Source organism: Colias eurytheme, chromosome 22 (genome assembly GCF_061535395.1).
Source record: "Colias eurytheme isolate Ceu_HAF_F1 chromosome 22, ilColEury1 Martin Lab GWU primary, whole genome shotgun sequence".
Lineage (NCBI taxonomy): Eukaryota > Metazoa > Arthropoda > Insecta > Lepidoptera > Pieridae > Colias > Colias eurytheme.
In genome coordinates, this window is record NC_143001.1 from 2,560,499 (window position 1) to 2,571,742 (window position 11,244).

Consider the following 11,244-nt stretch of genomic DNA (forward strand, 5'->3'; position numbering starts at 1 on the left):
ATTTCTTGTTATAAATTGGAATATGAATTAATTTTTCGCTAGCTTTACCGTATGTGGAAACATATTATATATGCATATTATTGCATCTGATCATCAACTGTGTCATCAGGAAATCTATACTTATAATAAATCTGTAGAGAGGCCAATTCTGTACATGAAATATATTTAAAAAAAAACTATGAAGGGGTGATAAGGGATCGCTACTGATGCCAAAAATGCAATCAGTAAAATTTTTGTCTGTCTGTCTGTCTGTCTGTCTGTCTGTCTGTCTGTATATTCGTTATAGAAACAAAAACTACACGACGGATTTTAACCAAATTTGGCACAATTATTCTTCATACTCCTGGGCAGGTTATAGTAAAAGAATCATGTAAATCGGTGTAGAAACACCAAAGTTATACATGAAATACGCTATAAGTCATCGCGCGTGAATACAGAATCATGCAGCCATAAGGATTATTTTTGTGTATCAGTTGCCGCGTTCGACGCGCTTCGCGGCGGGAGCTATAAAAAGGCGGCGGGTCTGCACCCGTTTCGCGTTGTCATGGCATCACATGTGAACGGCTGAACCGATTTCGATAATTCTTTTCTATTATATTCCTTGAAGTACGAGGATGGTTTTTATGTAGAGAAAACGTAAATATGTACCACGGGCGAAGCCGGGGCGGACCGCTAGTATATGAATAATGATATTTTCATCACAACTCATACAAAATAATTATTGCTTTTTTATCTCTATCAAGACCAATCCAAAAGACTTACAATTTGATCATGGTTTTGGACTTCTTGCTTATACGTCTCTACAATATCTATTAAGTAATTGAAAACGATTACAATCATGAATATTTTCACTAGCCTCATCGCCAAAGTAAGTTACCACCCATACTAGATTAGATATTAGACAATATTAAGTAATTAATTAATAACGACTCAAACATTTTGACTTTATAACACTCATGAATATCTTCACTAGCATTTCGCCAAAGTAAGCTACTATTCCCTACTAGAAGATATGAATTTACATTCAAAATTGAGTTTGTATAAGCACATTGTACCCAAGCTATAAACGTAGGTATATCGCTGACGTATGTTCAATACCTAATATACAATAAGTATGTACATTATATATTACCTTATCGTTACGTAACAGTGATCTCATTATAGTACAAGGCATTGACTTTCTGTATGGTATGGTGACTGATTGTATCATTTTATTGGTCTTAATGATCATATGAAGTGCACTTAAATATAGGCTCGTCTTTGTGTGATATTCGATAATTTTATTTAACTAGTACATATTTGATTGACAATCGAAATACATTGAGAATAATAAATGTATTTTTACTTTTCTTGTTCAAAGTCCAAACTGGAATATGTACTCATAATTTGAATGTTTCTAAATTTTTTTTTCAAATATTTAACATTTTTTTAGGTAGAGTTTTCTTTGGAGAGTTTCTTTTGCGTAGGTTTATGGATCCGTGTAAAAGACAAGATAAGATTACACTACAGCGATACGATTTTTTCATATTCTACGACAAAACAGGTAAAGTAAACTAAAGAAATTTTATCACCTGCATACCAAAATCTAGTTTGTATATTATAATATTTTAATAAATAATGTAATAATAATTGTTGAATAAATAATGTAATACAGTAACAGATAATTATTATAAACTAATACCAATACTTGTAAATTTTTATCAAAATTTTATTGAACGCAAGCGAAACCACGCCTCTTAACTATCTCCTAGTTATAGTCTACAGAACTTTAAAAATGTGCACGGCAAAGCACGTCAGCAATTTCGCGAATTCATTCAGCGAACTTCAAGAGCCTTCAACATTTAGTAATTAATGTTTTGCACTCAATACCTGCCGTGGAATTTTCATAACGTGAATATTTCAAGGCGTAGTTCTTGTACTCGTAGTTTTTATTTGAAATGTCGTTGAACTTTCGTATTGGGTCGAATCTTTATGGTCTGTAGGGGTTATATTTTTTATTATGAAATATTATTATATTATAATAATTATAATAGGTACTTCGCAGTTAAATTTTCAGGGTTATCTATGAAAAAGGTGTATGCTAAGTCTCGCAGGGTTTGGATGATATAATTGATATCGAGTTTAGAATTTAAACAATTAATATGAACGTTTATGAATGGTACATTGTCTTTGACTAATTGCTCTAAAATATAACCTTATTTGGTACTGAAGAATATGTAATAAAGTAGAGTTAGAGATAAACATTTAATTTTAAATTAAATGTTTATCTCTAACTCTAGTAAATGTTTAATATTAATAAGGACTTAACGAATACTTATCTAATTCATGTTCATAAATAAATGAAATGTAATTTGGTACACCTACGCCATATCTTGTGTCTTTATTTAAATATAATTTTATATTATCTACCTACTCAAAAAGTGCTATACTTTTAGAAAAACTGCGTAGGTGTAGAGTAAGGCAGATACAATAAAATATGACAGCAATTATATTTTAATGAGAAAGGATTTTATTCGTAGAGGTTATCATTATATATTTAATGAGAAAGGATTTTATTCGTAGAGGTTATATTATGTTATGGTTATGATCATTCATTATCAATTAATTTTAAGCATCATCTACAAAGTATATAGATTATGTAGATCGTAGGTATGTATAAATATAATATAAGAAGTATCTTGTACATCAGGAAATCTTTTTTTTATTTTCGAAATAATTCCCAGATTTATAACAAGCCACACCTTTTAAAAGAATTGATTTTGATAAGAATAAGGAAATTGTAGGTTATGGTAAGTAAAAAACATAAAGTAATCGATTGTGATTATACAAATCGATTTATCGATACCGTAGATCCCATAATGTTCACGCTTCATCGATTTTAAAGCTAAAATATCGTAATTGGGCCACCTCGAGAGGTACTCCCATTGACCTATCAGCGTGACATCAATGGAAGGAGTTTTCAAGCATGCGTATAGCGGCCGAAGCCGAATGGCAGGCGTATAACCCGACAAATACTATGCATTGTATGATTTCACACAAAATCCTAACTGAAAAAGGCTTATTATCGCCTACTCTACATTAACCGTGCAACAAATGTTGCCACACACAACCCCCGCTCGCTTTACTGAGAAATCTACTGACCTGATTCTCCTGATTGAGCAGTTTAAGTTGGTCGTTTATAAGGCTGTATTTAGCGCTCTCCTCCTTCCGCAGCGCCCGCTCCTTCTTCAGCTCTGGGCTCCAGAACGTCTTTATGCTGTGCATGCTGGAGCCCAGCTTCTGGTTGGTCAGTTCCAGCTCCTTCTTGAGGTTGCCCAGCTCCCGCTGCAGGTCGGAATTTTGTGATTGCAGTTCTCCAAGGAATAGAGGGGGCGGTTCGCGTCGGTAGTAGTCATCTTCCGGGGGCGGCGGGGGGGCGTAGGAGCGGTCGTAGTCCCGCTCCAGCGACTGGTAGCGCAGCGGCCGCGGCCGGGCCCGGTGGTGGGCGCCGGCGGAGGCCGAGCGGCCGCGCTCGTCCGGGGCCGGGGAGGGCTCGTCATCGCGCGCGAGGTAAGGGCTGCGGCGGGACGGGCTGCGGTCCACCTGCGGGAGGCGGCCCCTCGCGCCCGACCAGTCCTGCCGGCGCCAATCCTCTCGGCACTGCGGCCGCTCCTCGTCGCCGGCGTACTCGCGGAGATACAGTTTGACGTGTTTCCCGCCTCAATTCGAACGCATTGTGCACTGGACTGGCCGGCGAGCGCGAGAACACTGGACGGGACGCCCGGAGCATCGATCGTGACGCGGGGCGCATGCGCGTCGGCGTTTGCAGCGCTGTCGTCGCTGTTTTCCTGATTTTAATCTATAATTGGTGTGAGTACGGGATGCGTTCGTGTTTTGATGTATGGTAATTTACGAGTTTAATGGTGTAGTGGACGGTTACGGCTACATTTTAGTGATTACTGAAACTACTTGAGGTTCAGGGTTTACAGTTTTGATAGTTCCGGGCGTGTCCATTGCCTAATTAATAAATTATAAAATAAGTTCTTCATTTGTTATCTATTATTATAATGATCAATAAAACTTGATTGCTTATGTGCTACATAATTCATTATAATAAAAATATAAAGTTCTTTAACCATTAACGTAAACTGCCTTATAGTAACTATATAAAATATTGTTTATATAGAAATAATGTAATAATAAATTCTTACATTTAATGCAATCTGAATGATATTACAATATAAAATATTTTTTTAGCTAATAAACCATCTTTCATTCGTCCTCCATTAATTTTTATAAATCATATAAAACAGAATTTAATTTCCACCTACGCTACGTCTAATTTTGTAGTAGATCCCTTCCTTATTCTATTTTAATAAATTTAAAAACCCATTCTATAACGGTTATATATTTAAAATCATTCCATTTTTAAATATGTCACTCGTTCTATTAATAGACCCGGTTTTCAGATTCCCATTTTCCCGAGCGACACTAACAGCGCTGTAGCGCTTTATAACAAATTTTGCTAAGTCTCTTATTCTGTGACCCACTTAAATGTTCTATACCGTTCGCACTTCAAGTGAAACGTAGTTCTGTCTCTGTCTACCGTAAGGTCGTCGGTATGTCGGTTATAAGCGCTGCTAGTACTCTGGAACACCAGTGTAGGTTGGACGTTATCCTAAAATCCTTCAGGTTTTTAGGGCGAGCTTGATTAAATAATTTAGTCTTAGCAGTTTGTTTAAGTGTACTTAAGAACGTCAGCCTTATGGTTACATTCCTTATGTAGCGTCTTATGACTTGACTATGTATTTTTATATTTTACTAGCGGCCCGCCCCGGCTTCGCCCGTGGTAGATATGAAAAATAGATGTTGGCCGATTCTCAGACTTACCCGATATGCACAGAAAATTTCATGAGAATCGGTCCACCCGTTTCGGAGGAGTATGCAGACTAACATTGTGACACGAGAATTTTATATATAAGATAAAGCGTAAGTATTCTGAGACTGAAACTTTGCTCATAAACCCGCAAGTATCACTAAGTCGAGTATTATATTATACCTATTGGATATAGGATAATGCGTATAAAATAAAATAAATTGCTGTTTGTCTTATGGATCTTGATGATCTTGTTTTATTATCTGATGAACATAAGTATCTAGGTAATATTATGTCTTCGTGTTATACTTTTAATGATAGTGAAATAAAAGAAAATTAATATTGGTATTTACAAAGTAATAAAGCAAAAACCTTAAGAAATGAAATCATTTAACGATAATTAATTAACATTTACGACAATGTCATTAATAACCCATTCCCGTTGGCATACAATAAAACAATTCTTCTTACTTACGAACAATTATGTTTGGACATAACGTTTATAATTATAATACAAATGTAAAAAAAATAGTATAAGCTACAATATGTACTACTTATTAAAATCGTAGTATAACTCGTAGCTTGCTACGAAATAAGCTACGTGCGTAGATAGAAGCAACTAAAAAGTGCCAAAAGCTTTGGTAACAGATTTTCTTTGCCTTCATATTTTCAAAGAATTAACAAACATATAATATAATGCAGTGTTGAAAGAGAAATTAAACATGATTATCCATCTTTTTCAAAAAAGTAAATAAGTAAATTTTAATACAATATATTAAAATTGTGAAGTGTGACGATAATTTATGTATAATAGGATATTTATTTTTTCGATATCATAACAATATTTATAAACATGTAACGCAACAGTATAATATTTGTAGAGCTGCGCGTGCGCTGCCTGTAAACTGCTAAGATCCTCTAAAAATGCAAGCTTCGATCTGATTCCATTATGCTGAAAACTTCAGTTCTTTTAGTGACGAAAACTTCATAGAGTAATATTATTATTATTAAGGTAAATGTACAGGTGTCATAACAGTTAAATCAAATAATTATGAGCTGAAAGTAGAACTGTATGTATGTAGAGCTTCATTAGATTTCCAGAGCAATCTTTTAAACCTTAAAAAAGGAACGGCGAGAGATTTATAATGGACAATGTGTGTCAAGTTTTGTTTTCACGAAAAAATGAGGCCTATGTCCTTCTCCAGGGAATGTTCTAACTCGCGCGTGTAGTGGGAACACGGAAATTAGAAGCATAGTAATATTTACTTTTGCGTTTATAGTTTTAGAAGGGACTTATTTTTATGAAGCTCTCTATTCCTAATGGTATCCAAATGTGTAAGAGGATCTTAACATTTATAAGAAACTAGCTTTCCACCCGCAGCTTCGCCCGCGCAGTAGCAAAAACCCGCAAAGTTCCCGTTCCCGTGGGATTTCTGGGATAAAACCTATCCCTATCCCGGGGTAAAAAGTAGCCTATGTCCTTTCTCGGGTATCAAAATATCTCTATACCAAATTTCATTCAAATTGGTTCTGTAGTTAAGGCGTGATTGAGTAACAGACAGACAGACAGAGTTAATTTCGCATTTATAATATTAAGGGCCGATTTTTCAATCCTTGGTTAAAACTCATTCGTTGAATAACGTATTAAACTACCATTTCAAAAATGTATTCTAATTACCTTAATTTGATAGTGTACAGATGACATTTTAATATTATCGTGTAATACTTTATTGGACGGATAAGTTTTAACCAAGGATTGAAAAATCGGCCCTAAGTATGGATATAATTTTATTCACCGTCACTATAAAAGGCCATGTTAGTTCCCGTAGTAAGGCCGTAAAGTGCATCTAGACTTCTAATCCTTACTATTATATTGTCTTCTTTATTATCATCATGACTTCATCTTATTAATTAATATAGTAAAATTTAATTATTGCGAAACGAAGATGAGTGAATAATAAGGGGGTAATAAAAGTTAATAAATTCAAATTAATGCAGCCGCGAACTATGAATGAAAATGCAAATTATTGCAAAAAGTACGTAGTCCATGCGAACTAGGGTTTGCACTTTAAAGTTTTTAATAATATTTTTTAATAATAATAAGTATATTTTATTATTAAACGCGTAGGTAAATAAATAGTAAGATTAATTGTATAATTTTCAACAATATATTACTGAATGTATTTACAGTTTACACAGTACAAGAATTATTATTCTTTTCAAAAGTGCTCAAACTTTTAAAATAGAAATTTCAAGCATATACTTAATTACAATAAATCAGAAGTCAAAATCTAAAAACAGCAATTTCGTACACAACACACTACACAGGTATGTAAAGGAAAAATCGTTAAAAGGGTTGTCGAATCACGATGTAACAATTAAAGTAGTTTACATAAATTACGTACACGCACATAACAAAGGTTGTAACAGCCCTAACTTTAAACTCGGGGCTTTCCACCCTAATGACTGGATGTTGAAAAATATTGTTCCTTTTATGAGGTTCATGACACACATTTCACGATTTTAAAGCTCGTTGTGAGTTATGAGCTTCATAGTTGTGAAAATGTTTAACTAGTTGTTGAGATGCCGTCTCGGCACTACATTGTATTGTTTAGTTTTGAAGTTAAAATGTAAGGAGTGACAATTTAGAGTCGAATAGAGTGTTTGTGTGACATAGTTAGGAAAATTGTGAATAAAGTCCTTTTTAGCATAGCGATAAAAGTAATAATGTTAAGATTTATTTACAATAATTCATGAATTGTAGGCGTGTAGGTCTAGGCTGCATCTTCAAACGCAATAATATAGGTTTGTATATTACCTATAGTCTCAAAAGAAGAAAATATAACTACAATAAATAAATTATATAGGTATTCATATTGATAATAAAAAAATATAATTCTATGCTGCGATGTGTGTTTTATTTTGTGTTCTTATATCGTAAGGTTGGGTCGCCTAAGATCGGATGTGACATAAGATCGGATGCATGGAATAACTCGCAAACTAGGCAATATTCTCTACTGCTACCAACACTACTAGATCCGCCATTTTGTTCTGCCCCTCTCTTCACTCTGCGGCCGGCCAGCGACCAGACGGGACGTGTACACAGGTGATTCAGCAGAAAAGGTGTATTTTGTGGCGAAAATCGTCGATCCGATCTTACCTACAAAATTTTGATGGCTCATTGTGGAGAGTACTTTCATTGAAATAATGTAATTAATTATTTTGGGGCAGAATTAGCGAATCCTCTTTCCATCTGTATACTTTGATAACGCCTAGGACGTTCACAACCCAAGATCCGATCTTCCCTCCCAATGCCGAAGATCGGACCGAAGTTTAGCTCTTGACTGCGCCTTATGCAATAATGCGCAATAATTATTAACTTTTAATATATTTAGCTATCCAATGACGCTATGACTATCAGACCTTAGGTACATTTTCATTATTTAGTCCTAGAACACGGAGGATAAAAGTTTGAGAAACTTAATTAGGATGAGGAGGGAAGACCGGACTAAAAAAACGCAATAAAAAAAAAAAACTTCTTTGTCAAATTTTTTGAGGAATTTCCTGACTCAATCATTGATGCTCAATGTATGGACGTAAGTCCGGATGTTTTCCTAATGTTAACATTATTATTAAACGCATAGAAGTGAAGATACTACATAGTCCGATCTTCGGCCGAACTGTTATTTTCTTCACTATGGTAAGTCGAAAAAAGTCTGCTTTTTAGGCTCTAAATTTGCTTAGATAGATAGCATCTACGCAAACCAAAAAATTAGGGGTTAAACAATATTTTCTTGTCATCAATTTACAGTTGACCGCAACAGAAAAACGACATCGAATCATGAGAAATAAAATAAAAAATACAGTACGTATAAAATTTTCGGCATATGCGTCCGATCTTAGGCGACCCAACCTTACCTATCTAGATGCATTTGCAATCGTAATATAACTTCAAATTCACCGCATACAAAATTAACTATACATCAGTCAATCAAGTTCTTAGCTTTTGCCTTAATAAGTTACTGTTACGACAAGTTGTATAAAAATATAATCTTCCTTTTTGAAATAACTATTAACCGATCTATGTTTTTGTGTGTGTTTGTCTATAGAAAATCACTACCTATTATAAAATTTGAGAAAGTCATTGTAATTAAATATTTTGGTTAATAATTACACGGCTACTTTTTGCTAAGATACGAAAAAGTAGTGTAACTGAGCGAATATGCGGCCGGAAAGCTAATTATTCTGTAATATACTCACACGATGTCTTTATAAATTTTCATTTACCTAATTTAATTGTAAAACAATTGGTTTTTTAACCAAAAGCCTTGTATGCACGACGTATTCAGTAATTTGACATTCGCTTCTTTGTGACATCTGACGTTTAACATTTGACAATGTTATGAATTCGCGACAAATGACAATTAAGAGAAGAAGAAGAAGAAGACAATTTTAGGTTATTCGTGGAAATTCATTTAATTTGTCCTATTTTTCGAAAGTATTATATAAAAAAGCCATGCCTCTGCCCCCAGCTAGTGGAACGGGCAAATACTACGCCTTAGCTGCCAAATCCATTCGTTTAATCCGTCAAGGATGCACAAATAGACCGTTTTTCCACATTTCGGTCACTCAGGTATTTACTACTCCTGCATTTACTCAGTTTACGAAGATCATTAATAAATTAATACTTAGAATATTGAAATAGGCAACAATGAATTTATTAAACTCACAAAAACTTGAAAATTTGTATCAATAAGTATAGAATTAGATAAACACAACTGCCTTCTTCCAGTATAGACTAGTCAATTATAAATTTATTCTTCAGTATTACATGGATTCAATGTCAATAAATACTCGGTTTGTGACTTGTGTTATGATTTCCCAAAAACTTGTTCGTCTTAGCACTATTTCTACAGTTTATAATAACATAAGTAGTATATTTTACATAGCTCTTACCAATGCTCCATAACACCCAAATATATTGAATTCCTATCATACAATTTTTTCACATTAACAACTCTACTTTTTTTATTCCAGCGCAAACGTCTCAACAGTCAGCCAGTTATCGAACAGCTGGGTTCATACGACCCCATGCCAAATATTCATAATGAAAAGCTTGTAGCGCTAAATTTGGAAAGAATAAAGTACTGGATGGGACAAGGGGCTCATGTTACTCCCCCTGTTGCTGAGTTGTTAGGTATGTTTATTTTACTACCACTAATATTATAATATGTACTGGGAAATAAGTAGGTTTAATTGTTTTATGCAAAGTAGTAAGGTGGCTTTCTAGTGGCAAAAGATTTGTAAAATCAATTATGTAGTTTTTTGAGAATCCATTACAAATAAATATAATATGTTATCTCTGTAATATGAATTTGGATGTGCATTTGAATATTGAATTATGGAAACATCTATACAATTCAGATTGGCTTCACCTGTGTTACTTATATGGCCTATAAAACATAAGGACTGCAATCCATCATTGTATTTTCTCAGTGTACCGTGTTTAAACAAACAAACTAGCTTTATTTTATTGGTATAGATAAAAGCATACATGGAATTGAACCACATGTACTATATGTATATTATAGTAACTAATGTTATGTTAATACTGCTTAATTAACTTACCTAGCTATAGTCACATTAATTTTAGAATAAAAAGTATTTATAATAATTAATAACAATTTTATTATGTTTTAGGTTTAGCAGGATTCTTTCCAATCCATCCACGAACATATATGACTGCCTGGAGAAATAGGAAAGCAGAAAAAGAAAGAATAATAAAAGAAGCAGAAGAAGCTGCTAAAAGTTCATAGATTTAAGATGTGTAGTTTTTATATTAGTTAATAAAATTGTAGATATTTATTTGTGTTTCAATCTGTCCTTATACTTTCAACTTTATTGAAGCCACTCATTCTCACTGACCTAGATGAACAAAATAAAACAGCCTGTCCAGTACACTTGGAGCTTTTTCAAACACAATAAAACTATGTAATATTGGTGTAGGAGTGTAGTTATCTATAAAATATTAGTTAACTAGCTGTGCTCCGCGGTTTTACCCGCAGTGCTACGCTGCTGTTGGTCTTAGCGAGATGAATGGGCTATCTAGCACCGAAAGAATTTTTGAAATCTGATCAGTAATTCCTGAGATTAGCGCGTTCAAACAAATTCTTCAGCTTTATGATATAAGTATAGATTAATATTATTTCAAAATTCATAAAACAGTAACTACTTTTAAAAGAAATAATTTTATATCTGTACTTCTATACATGTATAGTTTGTCAAGAGCAAGAGTAACTTAGATTTTATCTGTTGAGGGTATAAATAAAAACACCATTTAACTCTGTTATGAAGATTATGTTATATGTTAGTAGGAAATAAAACAACAA

The 11,244-nt window shown here is 33.9% G+C and overlaps 2 protein-coding genes across 5 annotated transcripts in view; one reads left to right on the forward strand and one right to left on the reverse strand.

Annotated features, from left to right (window-relative positions):
• brp (ELKS/RAB6-interacting/CAST family member bruchpilot) overlaps positions 1-3,454 on the reverse strand; it is a 43,584-nt gene extending 40,130 nt beyond the window's left edge. For 2 of the 4 annotated variants that reach the window (XM_090115227.1, XM_090115229.1), the window contains exon 1: positions 3,142-3,391. In XM_090115227.1, the coding sequence (XP_089971353.1) occupies positions 3,142-3,264 (123 nt within the window). In that variant the 5' untranslated portion in view covers positions 3,265-3,391. Of the gene's footprint in view, positions 1-3,141 lie in introns of all 4 variants that reach the window. The other 2 variants (XM_090115228.1, XM_090115231.1) reach the window with 2 other exon arrangements.
• A 5,849-nt stretch (positions 3,455-9,303) lies between these two features.
• Positions 9,304-10,720, forward strand: mRpS16 (mitochondrial ribosomal protein S16). Its single transcript, XM_090115232.1, has 3 exons — positions 9,304-9,488; positions 9,893-10,052; positions 10,556-10,720. Exons 1-3 carry the CDS (start codon positions 9,372-9,374, stop codon positions 10,669-10,671), a joined length of 393 nt encoding a protein of 130 aa, XP_089971358.1. The 5' UTR covers positions 9,304-9,371; the 3' UTR covers positions 10,672-10,720.
• Positions 10,721-11,244: the final 524 nt, after the last annotated feature.

Excerpts from the sequence above, each read along its gene's own strand:
- mRpS16 (XM_090115232.1), top strand. The coding sequence starts at position 9,372 with ATGCCTCTGCCCCCAGCTAGTGGAACGGGCAAATACTACGCCTTAGCT. Across the intron at positions 9,489-9,892 it reads TCCACATTTCGGTCACTCAG|CGCAAACGTCTCAACAGTCA; the intron begins GTATTTACTACT and ends TTTTTATTCCAG. Across the intron at positions 10,053-10,555 it reads CCCTGTTGCTGAGTTGTTAG|GTTTAGCAGGATTCTTTCCA; the intron begins GTATGTTTATTT and ends ATTATGTTTTAG.